The sequence below is a fragment of the Bufo bufo genome, chromosome 3 (genome assembly GCF_905171765.1).
Source record: "Bufo bufo chromosome 3, aBufBuf1.1, whole genome shotgun sequence".
NCBI classification, from domain to species: domain Eukaryota; kingdom Metazoa; phylum Chordata; class Amphibia; order Anura; family Bufonidae; genus Bufo; species Bufo bufo.
In genome coordinates, this window is record NC_053391.1 from 480,278,122 (window position 1) to 480,301,480 (window position 23,359).

General features: G+C 42.9%; 1 protein-coding gene across 1 annotated transcript in view; it reads left to right on the plus strand.

The window, feature by feature from the left end:
• CLYBL (citramalyl-CoA lyase) overlaps positions 1-23,359 on the plus strand; it is a 453,107-nt gene that overhangs the window by 421,018 nt on the left and 8,730 nt on the right. Inside the window, 2 exon segments of the mRNA XM_040425256.1 lie at positions 2,378-2,413; positions 2,416-2,501. Coding sequence (XP_040281190.1) covers positions 2,378-2,413; positions 2,416-2,501 — 122 coding nt within the window.

Below are 23,359 nucleotides of genomic sequence, written 5' to 3' on the forward strand. Positions count from 1 at the left end.
TTCACCTGTAAATGTTTTTTCTTATATATTATAGGCATTTAGGCAGAATATTTGATAATAAGGATAAGTGCATATCGCTCCCTATGCATGACAGTCCTACTCAAGTTTAATCTCCACTGTATTCTAAAAGTTATGAAAGTGAAGCTTTACAATGTTCATGATAATTCATATCACCTGCTATGTTGAGCCATATCTAATATGTAAGAGTGAATCGCATGCTGTACACACCAGTGTTTGACCGCGATAAGAAAGCAGAGACTCTTCCTAGTGTGTCTTGCTGTATAACCATAACTCAGGTGGTCTGCTGCTGCTGCTCATGTTAATGGGTCAGTTGATGCATATCCTAAGCCAACAATAGGAAGCTTAGTTTACTGGCGTCTGTTAGTAGAACGGTGATAGGAATTTTTTCAAGGTTTCTTAATATGTGCAAAGTTGAACTTGAACTGAGAAAGTTTAATCCTCTTATGCAGAAGGACAATGCCCATCAGACAAACTTTATTAATGTTTTTTTTATGATTTTCCATGTTAAAATCCCTACCTTGCTGTTTTTAAAAAAAAAAAAATTTGACAAAAAAAATCATTAAAGTTTTATTTACAGAATGCTACTAAATACCTCAGCTGCTTAGAGCCATTACGTGGAGAGGGATGCTGAGCCTCACACAGGCACACCTTGCTTTGTTAAAGACCCTCTCATGAAGAGTTTGCATTATGTTCCATAATCCCTTCATAGCTGACAAATTGACCTAGAACGATATGTCAAGTGTGTTCGATACCTGAGCAGACAATGTAGTGTTTTCAGTTTAAACAGATTACACTCCTTTTGTCAAGTGTCACATTTCTTTTAGCTCCTTTACATGCCATGGTTCCTGTAGAGAAATCTGGGTGAAGGTTATTTTATGAAATTTCTGCAAAATATGTGACACGCTGCTCTGGCTTCACTCCCATAGATGAAAGATTCTACAATAAATTCAATTGTCATTTTTATTTTTTTACCCCTAAAGGTATGCACATGTGTGATCTTGTGTAGCATATGGCCATGAGTATAATGTTTCCATTAAGATAAATATTATACAGATTTAAAATGGAATTGATTATATGTTTATTATTGTGGATTATAGCATGAAATTGTCTGAGTATTACAAAATGTATAGCTAAAGAAATCTAAGCAAACCCAATCTAGGGGTGCATTCACACAACTATTACGGATGACATCTGTGTTGCATATTTTTGGGGCATTGTAACAATGCCTTTTCTTGTTGCAAAACGGACAAGAATAGGACATATTCTGTCTTTTTTTTGTGGGACTATGGAACCGACGGATGCGGACAGCATTTTTTTGCGGCCCCATTGAAATGAATGTGTCCAGATCCAATCTGCAAAAAATGCATATCAAAATACGGTCATGTGAATGGGGCCTAATGGATTATTTCTTAGTGTTAGTGGTCAGTGAGGCATGAATAATGAAGTTAAGCATTGCCCATACTACCAGGAAAAGTCATTTTTCTAAAGGTGTATATAAACTTAATTACACATGAACTCTTTTAATAATAATAATAATAAAAATAATAATATATTGAGAGAGGAGAGTACATAGTATAAACATAGTATATATATATATATATATATATATATATATATATATATATTAATGTACCAGTATTTATTTATTTATTTTAACCAGCAGGAAAACTAATAAGACACCTTGTCCTTTTACACCAAGATCTTTTTTTTATATTTAAGGATTAGACTTTAAGATTGTTCTGTGTGTGTTATTCATAGACAGTAATACCTGGAATAAAATATAGAAAATAAGCTCAAACCAGATTTTCTGCATTTTAAAGCTGCAATTCTCATGGTAAGAGTAGCACAGTGATCTTTTGTGCACATCAGATGAAGGAAATCCCTGTATCATTGACTGCATGATGGGTTTTCATTACTTTGTGTTCTTTTCTAAATAAAACCAAATAATGTATTTTTGACTTGTAGACTTCACATTTAACCCTACTTAATAGCTCAGGGTCCTTCTGCTCCTGTCAGGTTTATTCCATCTATCAGTCCCTTTATGCTAGCTAGACAATAAAGTAAAAAATGGGACTCCTTTTTTTTGTTTGCTTAAAACAGAACTGGATTATTTGTATTCTTTTAAAGCGCTCTGAATGGAGTCAAGGCTGGCATTTATCCTTCCATGCCGCCTGAGCACACGGAAAGGATTCATGCTCTCTGGAGTGCCAGGGATAAAAAAAGAACGCTATTACAGTAATTATTTGTTATTATTTAATGTCTAGTCCGGGAGGCATTCTCCATCTTTGAATGTTGACACATTTGCGTGAACATCTGTTGTTGATTCATGTTTCTGGGGTTATTAATCTTCTTGTAGGTAAGCAGGTGATTCACCCAAGCCAGATTCCTATTGTCCAGAACAGTTTACTCCAAGTGCTGACAAAATAAAATGGGCCTTACGAATTGATTTCTGCTTTTCAAGAACACCAAAGATTAGAAAGGTAAAAAATATATACATATAAGTGTCCATCTATACCACGTCACCACGTGCTGCATCTTCTTTATGTAAAAACGGTTAGTGGAAGTTAAATAAAATGTTCCTCAGTATTTTTATATCCTGTATTTTCTCAATTTCTGTCTTTTTAGGGTTTATTTATATCCCTCTCTTATGCCATGTTATTTCTCCTTCATTTTATTTGCTATATTCAAAACTTTCCACACATCTTAAATAAATTCAAAGCGTGGATTTGTATTTGAGACTTACTTCTCAATCAGTCGTGGCAAGCGCTTTGCTTTAGTAAAATGATTAGTGTACTCATCTTGTAAAATTGAAACTCAGACTGAAGAAATGAGCATTTGAGACTGCTAGATACATTAATCCTGTGTTATGCCAGGTCAGGATTTGATGGGCGTATAATTCTTTTTAATTGTAATGATTAGGAAGTAACTCTGCACAGAATAGCGATTTCAAGTCAGAGATTTAGATATATGCAATGAACTAAATTAACACAGGAAAATGGTTGTTGCTAATTTAGTGCATCATTGAGCCTCACGTTTTCTGCACTGTGGGTTTCTGCTATGTAAATATTGCAATGTTGAAGCACAATCTGTCGCCACTTTGTGCCAGTAATACTTAAATTAGGAGTCGCCTGAAGGAAGGTTTTTATGCCAGTTTTAGCATCGTCTGCTAATTATCTCTTAGTTATTTGAAATAATCTAGTTTGCTTCTCTTTATGAAAAAAACTAGGAGAATGCCTTGTTTTAATGCACCATCTACATCATAGTGTATCTTACTTCATACCTTAAATCGTTAAACAGAAATTGCTAGTAAATGTGGATCATCATGCTGTGTATAGTAATTAGTTTGCATATGGGGTCTGATTTCAAAAGAGAATGTACTCAAAAGACTATCACTTGTACCGATAACAATTTAGGTTTTCAAAAACTTAAATGTACTTTTTCTATTTTACAATTTTCTATCATTTCAGAAGAATCACAATTTAGACCACAACGGGAATTTCCTTCTGCACAATACAACAACTCTGCTTCCGTAATAGTGGTTTTTTTTTTAATAGGAATACTTTGCTCTACGCACTCCAGCTAGGCTGCCTGAGCCCTTGTACGAGGCTGGCAAAATATGTCAATCAAGCCTATGTTTTTAGCCCAAATGATTTGTCTAGAGATATGTCACGAAGGGAACGCTCATGGGGGTCAGATGGGTCTATTGTTTTGAGATACCTGACATTTACAATATAGAATTCAGTGTAATATAAAAAAAATCTCATCCAAATATATTTAACATGCAAACTTGCATGGTTTTCCATGCTCTCTGAGATATCTTATCTAGGCAAATGATCTCTGTGGCATATAAAACCTGGTGATCACAGGGCTGCCAGAGACTTTTAGATGGATGTTTTCTTTTCATATCATCAGCTGTGTCTTGTTTGTAGTGAAGGTACAATCAAATATTGTTCTAAAGATTTTCTCTGGACAACCCGTTCTTTCAGACTAGTAGAGGCATTATTCCTACCAGTAAAAACAGGCAAATAGTATTTTTCGAAAGTCAATATATGATAAGAAAAAATGTATGGACAAGACACAAATTCAAGGGATGTTGATTAATGATCTTGTCCATTCAGCAACGCAATCACAATATTGAGTAATTTAAAGTTTATGTCCAAGTTTTCAATAATTCTTTTTTGTGTTACAATCTATCTAAAATAAGCAATTTTGCAAATTAGATTGATTTAATAGAAAGCTTACTGTTTTGTGTTATACAGGTCCTGTTGGAGGCCTTTGTGGCTCTATGGCTACTACATACAAGTCTCGCACTGCTCTGAGTAGCTTGGTGCAAGCACAGAGGGGGAGATTTAATCAAATTGGTGTAAAGTAGAACTGGCTTAGTTGCCCCATAGCAACCAATCAGATTCCACCTTTCATTTTTCACAGCTCCTTTGGAAAATGAAAGGTATATTCTGATTGGTTGCTATGGGGCAACTAAGCCAGTTCTACTTTACACCAATTTGATAAATCTCCCCCAATGTCTCTGTTTCAGCTTCTGGAGCAGAAACTCTCATTGATGAGATGAATTGATTCATCTGAATCAATTTGCTCATCTCTACTGACAAGGAATATGGCAGTACGTCCTGTTGATCCTTTCGCAAATATGACATCTACAGCTGACAGTCACACTCAAAATTAAAGTGGAAAAACACACTACAGGCTGATCCAACTTTGATGTAATGTCCTTAAAACAAGTCAAAGTGAGGCTCAGTAGTGTGTGTGTGTGGCCTCCACGTGCCTGTATGACCTCCCTACAACGCCTGTGCATGCTCCTGATGAGGTGGCGGACGGTCTCCTGAGGGATCTCCTCCCAGACCTGGACTAAAGCATCTGCCAACTCCTGGACAGTCTGTGGTGCAACGTGACGTTGGTGGATAGAGCGAGACATGATGTCCCAGATGTGCTCAATTGGATTCAGGTCTGGGGAACGGGCGGGCCAGTCCATAGCATCAATGCCTTCGTCTTGCAGGAACTGCTGACACACTCCAGCCACATTAGGTCTAGCATTGTCTTGCATTAGGAGGAACCCAGGGCCAACCGCACCAGCATATGGTCTCACAAGGGGTCTGAGGATCTTATCTCAGTACCTAATGGCAGTCAGGCTACCTCTGGCGAGCACATGGAGGGCTGTGCGGCCCTCTAAAGAAATGCCACCCCACACCATTACTGACCCAAAGCCAAACCGGTCATGCTGGAGGATGTTGCAGGCAGCAGAACGTTTTCCACGGCGTCTCCAGACTCTGTCACGTCTGTCACATGTGCTCAGTGTGAACCTGCTTTCATCTGTGAAGAGCACAGGGCGCCAGTGGCGAATTTGCCAATCTTGGTGTTCTCTGACAAATGCCAAACATCCTGCACGGTGTTGGGCTGTAAGCACAACCCCCACCTGTGGAAGTCGGGCCCTCATATCACCCTCATGGAGTCTGTTTCTGACCGTTTGAGCAGACACATGCACATTTGTGGCCTGCTGGAGGTCATTTTGCAGGGCTCTGGCAGTGCTCCTCCTGTTCCTCTTTGCACAGAGGCGGAGGTAGCGGTCCTGCTGCTGGGGTTGTTGCCCTCCTACGCCTCCTCCACGTCTCCTGATGTACTGCCTGTCTCCTGTACGCCGTCCATCTCTGACACTACGCTGACAGACACAGCAAACCTTCTTACCTACAGCTTGCATTGATGTGCCATCCTGGATAAGCCTGCACTACCTGAGCCACTTTGTGTTGTAGACTCCGTCTCATGCTACCACTAGAGTGAACAGCACCACCAGCATTCAAAAGTGACCAAAACATCAGCCAGAACATAGAACTGAGAAGTGGTCTGTGGTCACCACCTGCAGAACCACTCCTTTATTGGGGTTCTTGCTAATTGCCTATAATTTCCACCTGTTGTCTATCCCATTTGCACAACAGCATGTGAAATTGATTGTCACTCAGTGTTGCTTCCTAAGTGGACAGTTTGATTTCACAGAAGTGTGATTGACTGGAGTTACATTGTTTGTTTAAGTGTTCCCTTTATTTTTTTGAGCAGTGTATATGGATAGTGGTACTGATTCTGTAATAAACTATGCAAACATTCTGAAGCCCATGCATATGAATGTGTTTCCATAACCTCATTAATATGCTATACTATGCTTATGCCACAGATTCCACATAGAAAAGTCATGAGATTAGGCACACATAGATTAGCCCTAATGAATGATGCCATCCTTGTGCAGATCCAGGGTGCTTTCTACTGCACCACTGGCGTAGCTATAGGGGTCACATGGTCGCAGTTGTGACCAGGCCCCTAAGCCATTGGGGCCCACAGCCCCCCTTGCCAATGGCGCTATATTTTTCCCTTTATAGGATGCAGCACGTGAATATTAGTGAGCATTTCCATTATGGAAGCGCTCACTAGTATGCAGGAGGCAGGGGAGTGAAGTGCTGCGAGCACTGTACTTATCCCTCCTCCGGACCATGCTGCACTGTCCTGACTGTGTACAGTGTCAGGACGTAGTGCGCGCACTATGACCTGGCGCTGCAGGCAGTCATATGACAGCACAGCGTGGGCCCGAGCAGACAAGAAAGCTGAGAATGCCTGAGGAGAACATCGGACCTGGAGAGAAGTGGCGGAGCAGGAGAGGTAAGTTACTTAATAAGTTCCTATATATATTCTAAAGTCTGATACCTGGAGGTCTGACATTAAGCTCTAATGGGGCTCTGATCTGAGGTCTTATTTTGGGGGGGGTCTGACATGGAGGTCTAATGGGGTCTAATCTGAGGTCTAAAAGGAGTCTGATCTGAGGTCTGATATGGGGGGATCTAACATGAAGGTCTGATGGGGGGTCTCATTTGAGGTTTGATATAGGGACTTGGGGATCTGATATGGGGGTCTTATCTGAGGATCTGATATGTAGATCTGATCTGAGGTGTGATATGGGGGTCTGATCTGAAAGGTAGGGGGTACTTTTTGTACTGGCACACACTATAAGGGGTATTTTTGTACTGGTGCACATTGTAAGGGGTATTTGCACTGATACACAAAATACCCCCTTATGATGTGCACTGGTGCACATTATAGGGATATATTTTGTACTGGAACACATTATAAGGGAATATTGGTTTTGTACTGGTACACATTATAAGGAGGTATTTTGTACTGGCGTACATTATAAGGGGACATTTTTCTACTGGCGCACATAAGGAGAATTATTACTATTGGAGGACTATAGGGAAAATTATTTCTAGTATGGGCACAATGGGGGCATCATTACTATTGTGGGCACTGTTAATACTATGCACTCTGGGAGATAATCATTTCTATTGGTGGGACTTTGGGGAGCACTGTACTGTAGTGGGCACCCTGGCACAATATCAGCTTATCTCAATTAATTTTGGGGGACATTATGGTTAAACTATTAGTGTCAGGGAAACAATTTGCTGGGTGCAGTTATTTTTTAGGGCACTATGTGCCAATAATTACTGACGGGGACACTATCTGTGTGGTACTAGTATTTTCAGGGGGATTATCTGTTTCTGCAGTATTAGGGCTCACAGCGGGCACAGTATTGGGAGTGGCAGGATTAGATGTTCAGAAGGTGGGAGGATGATGGAAAAGTAGGAAACTAAGATTTCTGTTTATCATACTCTGCAGAGATGAGAGATGGCTGAAAGAAATCATCATCGCGGTCTAGGCCATCAGCTGCCCCCAAGCCATCAGGCCCCCCCATAGTGCCATCAGCTGCCCCCTCTGTGGCAACAGCTGCCCCCAGTGCCATCAGACTCCCCCCCTAGTGCCATCAGCTGCCCCACAGTGCCATTAGCTGCTGCCTCAGTGCCACCAGCTTCCCCCCAGTGCCATCAGCTGTCCCCCAGTGCCATCAACTGTCCCCCAGTGCCATCAGCTTGTCCCCCCCAGTGACATCACTCTGTGGTCACATGACACAAATTAGTCCTCGATGCTAAATATTTGCATCGAAGATTTTTTTTTTTGTCAAATTATTTGATTCAGTCGAGTAATCGTTTCAGCCCTACCCTGAAGGGAATGTTGCAAGTATTTAATTTTAGTTTTAGTTGCCTACTTTGGGCTTTAGCCTTCATTTCTGCGTTCCAAATGTCACAACTTTATTTTGTACTTGACATAACTGAATGATTGTTTTTTTTGTAGGACAGATTACACTTTTATGCACAGGTTTGGGGTATATAAAAACAAAACAAAAAAATCCTGCATTCTAGCATCAATTCTTATGCCATGCACCAGGTGATATAAATAATATGTTAACTTTGTTCTATGGGTCATTGCAATTGTGGTGATCCGATATTTGTACCGTATTTTTCGCCCTATAAGACGCAACGGCCCATAAGACACTAGGTTTTTGAGGAGGAAAATAAGAAAAAAAATATTTTGAACCAAAAGGTGAGCTTTGATGGGTTTTGAACTAATGGTGGTCTGTGGATGACACTATTATGGGGGATCTGTGGATGAACTGTTATGGGGGCATCTGTGGATGGCACTGTTATAGAGGATCTGTGGATGGCACTGTTATGGGGGCATCTGTGGATGGCACTGTTGGGACATCTGTGGATGGCACTGTTATAGAGGATCTGTGGATGGCACTGTTATGGGGCATCTGTGGATGGCACTGTTATGGGGGCATCTGGGGATGGCATGACACTGCTATGGGGGGATCTGTGGATGACACATAGCATCTTATGCTATGTGTCATCCACAGATCCCCCATAACAGTGTCCCTGTGTAGTGAATGACCCCCAATACAGGGGTTTTGTAATGGCAGCGGGGCCCGTTGCAGTCACTGTATTCTATTACACCGGGCTCCACTCACTGTAGTAATCATATAGGCAATGTTAAACTGTAGAATTCCTCTCCAATCCAGGCTGTAGTACTTACTACCAACTTCCATATCAGGCAGGAGGCCGGGCGGCGGCAGCGTAACTCGCTACGTCACGCGCCTGCGCCGCCTGCTTCATTCATGAAGTGGGAGGAGCAGGCATGTGATGTAGTGAGTTTACGCTGCCGCCTCCCACCCGCCCGGCCTCCTGCCTGGTATGGAAGATTGTAGTAAGTACTACAGGCTGGATTGGAGAGGAGTTCTACAGTTTAACATTGCCTATATCATTACTACAGTGAGCGGGGCCCGATGTAATAGAATACAGTGACTGCACCTGGCCCTGCTGCCATTACAAAACAAGATGCCGTCCCCCAGCCCCTCCTCCCTCCCTGCTGATACACATGCCGGCCGCGCTGTGCAGCAGCGCAGCGGCAGTGTATCAGTGTAAATTGCAGCATTCGCCCCATAAGACGCAGTGCTATTTTTTTGGGGTGTAGGAAAGTGCGTCTTATAGGGTGAAAAATAGGGTATTTTATATTTTCTGTATATACTAAATAAAACCACTTTTCTTGAAAAAAAAAAAAAAGCACTCAGCCATATTGTCAGTGCCATAGACTTTGAATGGAGCAGCAGGGCGCATGCTTGACCACTGCTCCATTTGCACTGCTAGCCACAATGGTGGGGGGGAACGGGTGACCAAAGAAAGTCCCAGTTGTCAAACTCATACCCATTCAGTCCAGTATATAATGTAGCACAATTGAACAACCATCTCTTCAGTGTGTAGCCATTTAGCTCATGTATTTATTTTTGTCATCTATTTGGATGTTAAACTTTGAATGGGATGTAGGCAAAACATCATAGATACATCTTGTATAATACAAATGGTTTTCCATTGCTTCACTAGCAAGTAATCTAATCTACACTACTCAGAATGTATCTGGGTCACCGTTTGATTCTTTTCTGGCTGCATCTTAGAGTGAATAGTTTTTCTAGCCAAAATATGTATTAGCTACTGTGCACACCTGCGTTCTCTCAGTAGGATGCTTTATGCTTGCTGGAAGAGAATTTGGGAGATGGGGCTTTATAATACGGAATGCTGTGCACATTCTCATCCTGGATAATTGTATTTGCTACAAGTTTAATTTTTGATATTCCCTTAATATTTTTGAGGCAAATAGCTATTTCTTTTTCAAACTGAAGTCACATAACTACTATATTAGTGGATTAATACTTTCTTCGGTTACACATCTGCACTCCTTGAAACTGATGTAATCAATTTCAGAGTTCGGTGAAAAAGACAAATGGATGATTTCGACATTCCCTTCAATGGCCAAATAAACCAAAATTCAGATGCTCATCCAAGATCTTTGACCTAGCAAATTTCTGCAGGCTAGAGTACAGCCTGTTTCTGTAAGAAGTTTTTCATCCTGCCCAGTAATGATACTCATCTGTCAGCCAGAGTAAGCAGCTGATACAAAGAGAAGCTCCTATTCTGAAGGACATAGAGATGGAGGAGAAACTATAAGTCATGTTTATTGTACAGTAAATGGTGGTGTTTCTTGTACTGCAGTATACAGCAAAATATACCAGCGTTTCCTCTAAGGCCCCTTGCAGACGAGCCTGTCCGGATAAGGTCCGGATGCGTTGCGGCAAACCCGCGCGAGTAGGTACGCAATTGCAGTCAGTTTTGACTGCGTTTGCATTCCATGTTCAGTTTTTATCGCGCGAGTGCAATATGTTTTGCACGCGTGTGATAAAAAACTGAATGTGGTACCCAGACCTGAACCCGGACTTCTTCACAGAAGTTCAGGTTTGGGTTAGGTGTTGTGTAGATTGTATTATTTCCCCTTATAACATGGTTATAGGGGAAAATAATAGCATTGTGAATACAGAATGCATAGTACAATAGGGCTGGAGGGGTTCAAAATTTTTTTTTAAACTCACCTTAATCCACTTGTTCGCGCAGCCGGCATCTCTTCTGTCTTCTTCTTTAAGGAATAGGACCTTTGATGACGTCACTGCGCTCATCACATGATCTTTTACCATGGTGATGGATCATGTGACGGACCATGTGATGAGCGCAGAGACGTCATTAATGGTCCTTTTCCTGTGCACAGCAAAGAAGAAGACAGAAGAGAAGCCGGGCTGCGCGATCAAGTGGATTAAGGTGAGTTATATTATTATTTATTTTATTTTTTTTAACACCTCCAGCCCTATTGTACTATGCATTCTGTATTCAGAATGCTATTATTTTCCCTAATAACCATATTATAAGAGAAAATAATAATGATCGGGTCCCCATCCCGATCGTCTCCTAGCAACCGTGCGTGAAAATCGCACCGCATCCGCACTTGCTTGCGATTTTCACGCAGCCCCATACAATTCTATGGGGCCTGCGTTGCGTAAAAAACGCTGAATATAGAACATGCTGCGATTTTCACGCAACGCACAAGTAGTTGTAGATAATAAGCAACGCAGATAGGGACCTGAGCACTGTAGTCTCTCAGCAGGGCAATCCAAAACTGCAGCAAGTAAATAGGGCTTCATAGACCCCGAATGATTAGTTATATGGCACCAGATACACAGTACCAGATAGTGTCCCGATAAAAAGGTCTTAAACATGGTGTGCTAATGCTAAAAAACACACACACAAAATAGTAAGAATATCAATATAAGCCCAACTCATTTTAAATGTGTGCAAAAGCCTACATATTGGAATAATTAACACAATTTTAAAGGATTGGCACCCTAATATAAGACTACTATATCCACATACACTTATACGTTTATCTTCTGCAAAACACAAGACTGGGTCATAGGAAATCCGGTAGTTATTATAGTTATATGTTATTGAGCAGGAGCTCTCCTGCCTCCTAAGATTTCTGCACATTCATACAGAACAGATGAGATTACAAATGTTCTCCCTCTCTCTCATGCTCCAATTTGATAAGTGAGAGGGAGCAGCACTTCTCAGGACAGTATTTCTGTCACAGAAACGTAGGCAGTGAAGGAATGTGGTAGATATGTGGTGCGCTGTGGCCATATCTCGGCAGACACGATGCCTGCTTGACAGTGACAGTCACTGTTCCTTTAAGCCATCTTAAAGGGGTTATCCCACTTAGCAGTTTCATACTTACCTGCTGCCACCGCGCGTTCACTTCCTGGATTCTGGCTGGGGGCGGGCTTCATCTTGATTGAAGTCTTCTCCCGGCCGGGCCGCGCGCTGGACTGAACGCGCACGCTGCCGCGCATGCGCAATGTGACTTATTTCTGGCCAGTATAGTACAGAGCCGGCGTGCGCGTTCGCAGCTCTGTACTATTCTGGCCGGGAAGAAGTCACCGTCGCGCATGCGCGGCAGCGTGCGCGTTCAGGACAGCGAGTGGCCCGGCCAGGAGAAAAGAAGAAGTCTTCTGGGCAAGCGCGACCATCGGGATTTTGCGGAAGAGCGGTGGTCGTAACCAGGGGAGACCGAGTCACAACAATAAGGTAAGTGGGGATGAATTTTCTCCTAATCGGTGGGAATTTGTTAATAAAGTATATTTACAAAAATGATCACTGTCAAATCATTAACAGATTTAACAGTGATCATTATGATGGGATAACCCCTTTAAATCAGTATAGCAATGTGACACAACTTTTTGTTACTGAAATTCTGACCCAATGTTTTAAAAGGGTTATTCCATTTAAAATATTACTATGCAATGTGAATATGGCATTTCAAATGGAGTATTATTGCTATATATATGCAGTTAAAATATTGTAAGTTTTTTTTTAATGTACATTACATTTTCATCTCTGGTAGCACCCCCTGCCATTGGCTGAAATTCCATTCCACCTTCTCCTGTATTCAGAGGTGGACCAACATGCTCAATAGCTTCCTTGCCCCCTCCTCTCAGTTCCTGTGCAGTGATCTCATACGGAAGCGGCCCAGGCGCCTTTTTTATTAAATTGGCCCTACTTCTAAATTCAGGCAAATACTGGTATATACCGCAGCTACATCTCTTTTTAGATAGTGGAGAAGGAAATTGAGGGGGGATTGCACACTATAGTGCACCCCTGGGAAATACAGGTGCTTGATTGTCATATGAGCTGCTGCCCTCCCACAGAAAGGGAAGACACAAGTAATGCAAATAATGTTACAAAATAAAACATCTTACTGGAGAGCAGTGTTTTTGAATTCAAATGATTAAAATAATAGTGTGCATTAGTCTAAATATTATTCATGGGGTAACCACTAGTGATGTCGCGAACATAAAATTTTCAGTTCGCGAACAGCGAACGAGAACTTCCGCAAATGTTCGCGAACTGGCGAACCGGGCGAACCGCCATAGACTTCAATAGACAGGCGAATTTTAAAACCCACAGGGACTCTTTCTGGCCACAATAGTGATGAGAAAGTTGTTTCAAGGGGTCTAACACCTGGACTGTGGCATGCCGGAGGGGGATCTATGGCAAAACTCCCATGGAAAATTACGTAGTGGACGCAGAGTCGGGTTTTAATCCATAAAGGGCATAAATCAACTAACATTCCTAAATTGTTTGGAATAACGTGCTTTAAAACATCCAGTGTGTGTATACGATCAGGTATGATGTTGTATCGATCAGGTAGTGTAAGGGTTACGCCCGCATCACAGACATTGACAGACCAAACTCCCCTTTTAATGCACCGCAAACAGTTCATTTGCACAACCGCAAACTCCCCATTTGCACAAGGTTGGATACCAAGCTAGCCACGTCCCGGTGATGTCATTGAAGGTTTCTTCCTCCACCCAGCCACGTACAACACCAAGGGTCCCCGAAAGGTCAATTGAATTGATTTTTTCGAACGGGGAGATGGTTAAAAAAAAACGCTGGCTCCCTCCCCTTTGTTTTTATCCACGGTGACTGCGTCTGCGCCGTGCAATTTACTGTCACACCCGATATGAGTGGTATTTTCTGTAGTACTATTCTCATCAGTTTAATCCCTCTAACGTCCCCAATCTGGGTGCCATTTATTGAATAGATTTTTCGAACGGGGAGATGGTATCAGTGGTTGGCACTGGCAGTGGGCACACTACAGTCAGTAGAAGCGGGCCTGACACACACTGGCAGCAGGCAAGCAACTGAAATTACACTAAAGTGTAAAAATTAAAATGCCTTATTTATCGGCAAGCTACTGTGCCACCCGGTATGAGTGGTTGGCACTGGCAGTGGGCACACTACAGTCAGTGGAAGAGGGCCTGACACACACTGGCAGCAGGCAAGCAACTGAATTTAGACTACTGTCTAAAAATTAAATGCCTTATTTATCGGGAAGCTACTGTGCCACCCGGTATCAGTGGTTGGCACTGGCAGTGGGCACACTACAGTCAGTGGAAGCGGGCCTGACACACACTGGCAGCAGGCAAGCAACTGAATTTAGACTACTGTCTAAAAATTAAATGCCTTATTTATCGGCAAGCTACTGTGCCACCCGGTATCAGTGGTTGGCACTGGCAGTGGGCACACTACAGTCAGTGGAAGCGGGCCTGACACACACTGGCAGCAGGCAAGCAACTGAATTTAGACTACTGTCTAAAAATTAAATGCCTTATTTATCGGCAAGCTACTGTGCCACCCGGTATCAGTGGTTGGCACTGGCAGTGGGCACACTACAGTCAGTTGAAGTCGGCCTGACACACACTAGCAGCAGGCAAGCAGCTGAAATTACACTAAAGTGTAAAAATTAAATGCCTTTTTTATGCAAAGTCCTGTGCCAGCCGGTATGAGTGGTGGGCACTGGCAGTGGGCACACTACAGTCAGTGGAAGTCAGCCTGACACACACTGGCAGGCAACTAACCTTAGATTAAAGTGTACAAATTAAGTGCCTATTTTTTAAGCAAAGTCCTGTGCCACTCGGTATGACAGGGGTGGGCACTGGCAGTGGGCACACTACAGTCAGTTGAAGTCGGCCTGACACACACTAGCAGCAGGCAAGCAGCTGAAATTACATTAAAGTGTAAAAATTAAATGCCTTTTTTAAGCAAAGTCCTGTGCCAGCCGGTATGAGTGGTGGGCACTGGCAGTGGGCACACTACAGTCAGTGGAAGTCAGCCTGACACACACTGGCAGGCAACTAACCTTAGATTAAAGTGTAAAAATTAAGTGCCTATAGTGGTGGGCACTGGCAGTGGGCACACTACAGTCAGTTGAAGTCGGCCTGACACACACTGGCCGGCAACTAACCTTAGATTAAAGTGTAAAAATGAAGTGCCTTTTTTTTAAGCAAAGTCCTGTGCCACACGGGATGACAGGGGTGGGCACTGGCAGTGGGCACACTACAGTCAGTTGAAGTCGGCCTGACACACACTAGCAGCAGGCAAGCAGCTGAAATTACACTAAAGTGTAAAAATTAAATGCCTTTTTTATGCAAAGTCCTGTGCCAGCCGGTATGAGTGGTGGGCACTGGCAGTGGGCACACTACAGTCAGTGGAAGTCAGCCTGACACACACTGGCAGGCAACTAACCTTAGATTAAAGTGTAAAAATTAAGTGCCTATTTTTTAAGCAAAGTCCTGTGCCACTCGGGATGACAGGGGTGGGCACTGGCAGTGGGCACACTACAGTCAGTTGAAGTCGGCCTGACACACACTGGCAGGCAACTAACCTTAGATTAAAGTGTAAAAATGAAGTGCCTTTTTTTTAAGCAAAGTCCTGTGCCACACGGGATGACAGGGGTGGGCACTGGCAGTGGGCACACTACAGTCAGTTGAAGTCGGCCTGACACACACTAGCAGCAGGCAAGCAGCTGAAATTACACTAAAGTGTAAAAATTAAATGCCTTTTTTATGCAAAGTCCTGTGCCAGCCGGTATGAGTGGTGGGCACTGGCAGTGGGCACACTACAGTCAGTGGAAGTCAGCCTGACACACACTGGCAGGCAACTAACCTTAGATTAAAGTGTAAAAATTAAGTGCCTTTTTTTAAGCAAAGTCCTGTGCCACACGGGATGACAGGGGTGGGCACTGGCAGTGGGCACACTACAGTCAGTTGAAGTCGGCCTGACACACACTAGCAGCAGGCAAGCAGCTGAAATTACACTAAAGTGTAAAAATTAAATGCCTTTTTTATGCAAAGTCCTGTGCCAGCCGGTATGAGTGGTGGGCACTGGCAGTGGGCACACTACAGTCAGTGGAAGTCAGCCTGACACACACTGGCAGGCAACTAACCTTAGATTAAAGTGTAAAAATTAAGTGCCTTTTTTTAAGCAAAGTCCTGTGCCACACGGAATGACAGGGGTGAGCACTGGCAGTGGGCACACTACAGTCTGTGGGCCTGCAGCTCCTCACACACAGGCAGGCCAGGCAACTGCAATATGTATATAAAGGAAAAAAAAAAAGCAGACTAATGTTGCAGCCCTAAAAAGGGCTTTTTGGGGTGCTGTCAGGACGCTGTCCTTACAGCAGAGATCAGATGAGTCTTTCAGGACTGGAGTGGACACTGAATTCACTAGCCTAGCTATCGATTTCCCAATTAAATCAGCAGCAGTTACAGTCTCCCTCCTCTCACTAAGACTGCAGCTTCAGAATGAATCTAAAATGGATGCTGTGCAGGAGGTGGGAGGGTCTGGGAGGGAGGGTATGCTGCTGATTGGCTGGAATGTGTCTGCTGACTGTGAGGTACAGGGTCAAAGTTTGCTCAATGATGATGTATAGGGGGCGGACCGAACATCGCATGTGTTCGCCCGGCAGAGGCGAACGCGAACAAGCTATGTTCGCCGGGAACTGTTCGCCGTCGGATAGTTCGGGCCATCTCTAGTAACCACTTTAACCCTGGAAATTTTTTCATTTCTGCATTTTCATTATGCGTTCCCTGCCTTCCCATAGCCATATGAAGGCTTGTTTTTAGCAGGACAAGTTGTACTTTCCAATGCCACCATTTAATATTGCATATTATGTAGTGGGAAGCAGGAAAAAATTCCAAATGGGGTGGAATTGGAAAAAGCAATTCCATCACAGTTTTATGGGTTTATTATGTACGACTTTTGATCTGCAATAAAACTGACCAGTTACTTTCATTCTTCAGGTCAGTATGAATCTGGAAATACCATATTTGTATAGTTTTCCTTGCGTTTTAATACTGCTAAAATAATAAAAACCTTGGAAAAAATCAGTTTTATTTTTTCATTGCCATAATCTGACCCCTATAATTTTTTTTATAGTTATGTGTATGGAGCTGTGTGAGCGTTCATTTTTTGCAGTGCGATCTGTACTTTTCATTGATACGATTCTGGGGTGTGTATGACTTTTTGATCACTTTTTCTTAAATTTTTTGTGGGAAATGAAGCGACCAAAAACTGAGAATTGGCCATTTAGATAATTTCTTTCCCATTTCGCCGTTTGCCATATGGGGAAGATATCTTTATATTTTTATAGTATGGGTGTTTTTGCACATGACGATACCCATGATGTGTATTTTTTTTATTTTTTGGGGGGGGGGGGGGGGGGAGGTGATTTAACCTGTTGGGGACACATGACGTACCGGTACATCATGATGTCCCGGTACTTAAAGGGGTTCTGCACTGTTTAAACTGATGATCTATCCTCTGGATAGATCATCAGCTTCTGATCGGCAGGAGTCCGACACCCGGGACCTCCACCAATCAGCTGTTTGAGAAGGCAGCGGCACTCCAGCAGCGCCGAGGCCTTCTCACTGTTTACCGCAGGCCCAGTGACGTTACGACTTGTATCAACTGGCCGGGCGGCGCTAAGCTCTATTCAAGGGAACGTTGCTCAGCCGCTCCCAGGCCAGTGATACTAGTCGTGACGTCACTGGGCCTGCGGTAAACAGTGAGAAGGCCGCGACGCTGCTGAAGTGCCGCTGCCTTCTCAAACAGCTGATCGGTGAGGGTCCCGGGTGTCGGACCCCTGCCGATCAGAAGCTGATGATCTATCCAGAGGATAGATCATCAGTTTAAACAAAGTGCAGAACCCCTTTAAGGAATCATGACGTACCGGTACGTCATGTGTATTTCCGATCACCGCTGTGCGGCAGGCGGTGATCGGAACTGGGTGTGTGCGGAAATCAATCAGCAGGCACCCTGGGACAATGCATGGGGGGGATCCTGTGACCCCCCCCCCCCATATTGGCGATCACGGCAAGCTGCGTTTCCGGGTTATTCGGGTCTCTGGTGACCCGATAACCTGGAACAGGATGGTGATTGGTGGTGTGGTAATACACCACCAATCACCATCCTGCGATCCTGAGAGATGATGGTGACATCATCTCTCAGGATCGCTTCTGATTGGCTGCAGGGCGGGCGGGAGGTTTAAACTTCCTGCGGCTCTGCCTCCTTTCCCTTTCTTTGTCCGGAGCCCGTGGAGAGAGGAGCAGCGTCGGATCTGTGCCCAGCAACCCCCATATCTTCCCAGCCACCCCCCTTCTGACCCTCCACAGTGCCATCTGGCACTAAAAGGTACTTAGGGAAAGGTTAGGTTAGGCAGGGATATTCAGGGAAAGTTTAGTGGGGCGCAAGCAATTTTTATTTATTTTTTTGAATATGGTGACTGTGGCCGGCACTCTTAGCGGGTTTTTTTTCTGTTAGTTTTAGGGATAAGTACGTGAACACCCGTGCCCCCACACACACGCACACTAAATAAAGATTTCCACACACGCACACACACACTATGGCCCCCTGGTAGTTCTCGCCCGAGGAGGCATACGCCCAGCTTGCCTCCGACTCTGAGAGCCCTAGTGAGGACGAGGATGACCCCACTTTCCTTTTGTCATCCGCTTCCTCCTCATCATCTAGCGATGATGATGAGCCCCCAAGGAGGAGCAAGGGGACTGCCATGCCAGGGACCTTGTGGCCCACACTAGTACGAGCAGCTCTGGGGCTCGTACTAGTTTTCCGGCCCACCAGTTAAGTCCACCGGAACAATCGGTATATGGTAGGAGTTTATCTCTCTGATCAAGTCCTTAAGCCATATAATGCCATGCGCAAAACCCGGGCATGGTACAAAAAAGTTGTGGTCTACTTGGTGCAGGTTGCCTTGTACAACTCTTTTGGGCTGTCCCGAAGCGCTGGCAACACAGGGAAATTCCTCCAGTTCTATGAGGCAGTCTTTAAGGCCCTGATCTTTTCTGACCGGGAAAGAGCAGGCCGGAGTACCTCGGGAACTGGAGGAACCCGGATCGTCCCTGGCCGACACTTTCCAGGTGTTGTCCCCCATACTGGAAAGAAGGAACGGACCCAAAAAAGGTACAGTGTGTTTTACAGGTGGGGGATACGAAAGGACACCACCACTCAATGTGACACGTGCCCCGATCATCCAGGCCTCTGCATTATTGGTTGCTTCAGGGAGTACCACACTTCCATGGAGTACTAAATTTATAAACCCCCTCCCCAATTTTAATTCCATTTAGCCACTAACAATCGGAAAAAAAACTATGGTTCTCAGACTTGAGACACTAAAACCCCCCAAAAAATAAATTATTTTGTAAAACTAAAATAAATAAGAAAATAGACATATTAGGTATCGCCACATTCGTAAGAATCTGCTCTATAAAAATACCCCATGACCTAACCTCTCAGATGAACACGGTCAAATTTTTTTAATAAAAACTGCAAAAAAAGGTATTTTTTTTGTCACCTTACATCACAAAAAGTGTAATAGCAAGTGATCAAAAAGTCATATGCCCCCCAAAATAGTGCCAATAAAACGTCCTCTCATTCCGCAAAAAATTAGCCCCTACCTAAGATAATCGGCTAAAAACGAAAAAAAAACTGACTCTTAGACTATGGAGATACTAAAGTAATTTTTTTTTGTTATGAAAGGATAATATAGTTTAAAACCTAAATAAATTTAAAAAACATATTAGGTATCGCCACGTCCGTATGAATCTGCTCTATAAAAATACCCCATGACCTCACCCCTCAGATGAACACAGTCAAATTTTTTTGATAAAAACGGTGCCAAAACAGCTATTTTTTCGCAAATTTTCCATTTTAATAATTTTTTTCCTGTAACAAAGCAAGGGTTAACAGCTAACTTAATATTTATTACCCTGATTCTTCCGTTTACAGAAACACCCCATATGTGGTCGTAAACTGTTGTATGACCAAACGGCAGGGCGCAGAAGGAAAGGAACGACGTATGGTTTCTGGAAGGCAGATTTTGATGGCCTTTTTTTTGGCACCATGTCCCATTTGAAGAACCCCTGATGCACCCCTAGAGTAGAAACTCCATAAAAGTGACCCTTTATAAGAAACTACACCCCTCAAGGTATTCAAAACCTATTTTTACTAACTTTATTAACCCTTTAGGTGTTCCTCAACAGTTTATAGCAAATGGAGATGAAATTTCAGAATGTCTGTTTTTGGTAACCTTGCCTCACAAAAATGTAATATAGAGCAACCAAAAATCATATGTACCCTAAAAACATGCCACCTTATCCCGTAGTTTCCAAAATGGGGTCACTTTTATGGAGTTTCTACTCTAGGGGTGCATCAGGGGGGCTTCAAATGGGACATGGTGTAAATAAACCAGTCCAGCAAAATCTGCCTTCCAAAAACCACACGGCGCTCCTTTCCCTCTACGCCCTACCGTATGCCCGTACAGTAGTTTACGGCCACATATGGAGTGTTTTTGCAAACTACAGAATCAGGGCAATAAATATTGAGTTTTGTTTGGCTGTTAACCCTTGCTTTGTTACTGGAAAAAATGGATTAAAATAAAAAAATTGCCAAAAAATTTAAATTCTTAAATTTCATCTCCATTTGCCAATAACTCTTGTGGAACACCTAAAGGGTTAACAAAGTTTGTGAAATCAATACCTTGAGGGGTGTAGTTTCTTAGATGGGGTCACTTTTATGGAGTTTCTACTCTAGGGGTGCATCAGGGGGGCTTCAAATGGGACATGGTGTAAATAAACCAGTCCAGCAAAATCTGCCTTCCAAAAACCACACGGCGCACCTTTCCCTCTACGCCCTACCGTGTGCCGGTACAGTAGTTTACGGCACATATGGGGTGTTTCTGCAAACTACAGGATCAGAGCAATAAATATTGAGTTTTGTTTGGCTGTTAACCCTTGCTTTGTTACTGGAAAAAATGGATTAAAATTGAAAATTTGCCAAAAAAATCAAAATTCTGAAATTTTATCTCTATTTGCCATTAACTCTTGTGGAACACCTAAAGGGTTAATGACATTTGTAAAATTAGTTTTGAATACCTTGAGGGGTGTAGTTTCTAGAATGGGGTCATTTTTGGGTGGTTTTTATTATGTAAGCCTCACAAAGTGACTTCAGACCTGAACTGGTCCTTAAAAAGTGGGTTTTTGAAAATTTCTGAAAAATGTCAAGATTTGCTTCTAAACTCCTAAGCCTTGTAACGTCCCCAAAAAATAAAATGTCATTCCTAAAATGATCCTAACATGAAGTAGACATATGGGGAATGTAAAGTAATAACTATTTTTGGAGGTATTACTATGTATCATTGAAGTAGAGAAATTGAAAATTGGAAATTTGCTAAATTTTCTAAATTCTAATCTAAAATATATATTTTAACTTTTTTTTTTAAACATTTTTTTATAGTTGCCATAGAGAACTATATCAAGTAATTATTAAATAGCTTTTTTTATAGACTCCAATGCATTAGATTTGGAGTCTATGAGAAATGTACTAGTTTCCTATGGAGCCCTGCTACAGGCAGGAGCTCCTTAGGAAACTATGCAGTAGCCCCCTGTTATTCTCTATGCATACAAGTTTCGGCTCCTCCGATCGCAACATGAGGGAGCCGGAGCATACCTGGAAGCGCGCGCTTCCAGTAATACACGCGCTCCGATGAGCTGGTTTGACCACGGCGAGCATAGGTGTCTGCTGTGCGAAACTGCGGCTATGGTGCCCACACTGCTGAGCAGCGGGCTCCATCTTTAAAGACCTGGCCAGCGCCATACTAGTACGGTGCTGGTCAGAGGAAGGGGTTAAGCCAACTTCCATTCAAATTGGTGGTAGTTTGCTTAGCATGTTATGCCAGATTTTTATTTTATTTGTTTTTACAGTACCCCATACAGTTAATTGTTTTCAGAGGCACAGTTATTCATCTACTGAATAAATTTAGTACCTGGTGCAGCACTTTTATTGGAGTTCCCCACAGTCAAACATTCATGGCCTTTTTTTAAGATGATGAATACTTAAATATAGAAGATAGCTTTCGGATTCTAATAAAAGATACTCCCAGGGCTGACTGGCCATAGACTTTAGAGGGAAATTTGCAATAGGCTGAAGCCTAGGAGTCCACCCAAGCCCTGTTCACTGTTGCTGGCTGGGTACATAATAATCTATAAAAGATACTGGGTACATAATAATCTTATAAAAGATACTCCCAGGGCTGACTGGCCATAGACTTTAGAGGGAAATTTGCAATAGGCTGAAGCCTAGGAGTCCACCCAAGCCCTGTTCACTGTTGCTGGCTGGGTACATAATAATCTAATGTTCTCAGCATTAATTATTGCTTGTACTATAGGGTACTTATGTACTTGGCTGGCGGCTACAGATGCCCTCCTGAATTCAATTGTATTGCTGTCCTCAGGACTGATACTGTTGAATACTGCAGCAGGGAATGGGACCCCTTGGCTCCCTTCCCTTCTGTTTTCATTCATTGGCCACAGGCCATCATATGAGGCAGTCTACAAATGGCACAGGTACACGGGTGTCTCAGGCCACAAGTAACTTAAATTGGCCACTGTAGGAGATATTACTAGAAGTCTAGGCAGCATGCTGAAGGTAAAGCTGGCTCGATGCTGGGGCTCACATTTCACCTTCTAAGCCCCCTGCTACATATCTTAATTAGAGACAATTGGAGAAGGACAGAACTTGGAAGCTATTTATGGTCACCACACAGGGACAGCTGTACTGTTGTATTTGGTTTTGCTGGGATGGTATTTTGTGCTGCACTAGGGTATTGCTGGCCCCACATACTTGTGTTGCCCCCTCCTTTGTCAATTTGGACCGGCCAACAACATTGGGGCCACTTTTAGTTTTTTTCCAGGGCCACTTTAAGTTCCCGGTCTGCCTCTAGGTGCTCCATTAAGTTTTATCAATTCCTTAGGCTAGGCAGTGGGGGATTTTGGTAGGAACATGGGATTCTCTCAAAGACAAATGGATAAATTGGTTAGATTAGATTATTCTGTTAAATCATGTACTCAAATGTAAGAGATTGTAATGTGTCTCCTGTACTGCGCATTATTCCCAGATTTCTAATTTTCCAATTTTCTGTAGGATTCTTTCTAAACATCCCCCATTTGGAGTTTTGAAAACACCAGGCCTAATGTTGTAGTATCTGCTTTATATACCCACCTTTTAGAATCTAAATTGGTCTCCAATTTTTTTTCTATGCCTATTGGAATGACTGTTCGCCTTCTCTTACTGAAGAGGACTGGAATGAGGTAGTAGAGTCTAACTTGCATGTTTTCCCCTCAATAAAGTTTGTCTTCAACTATATAAAATGGGGCATTTGT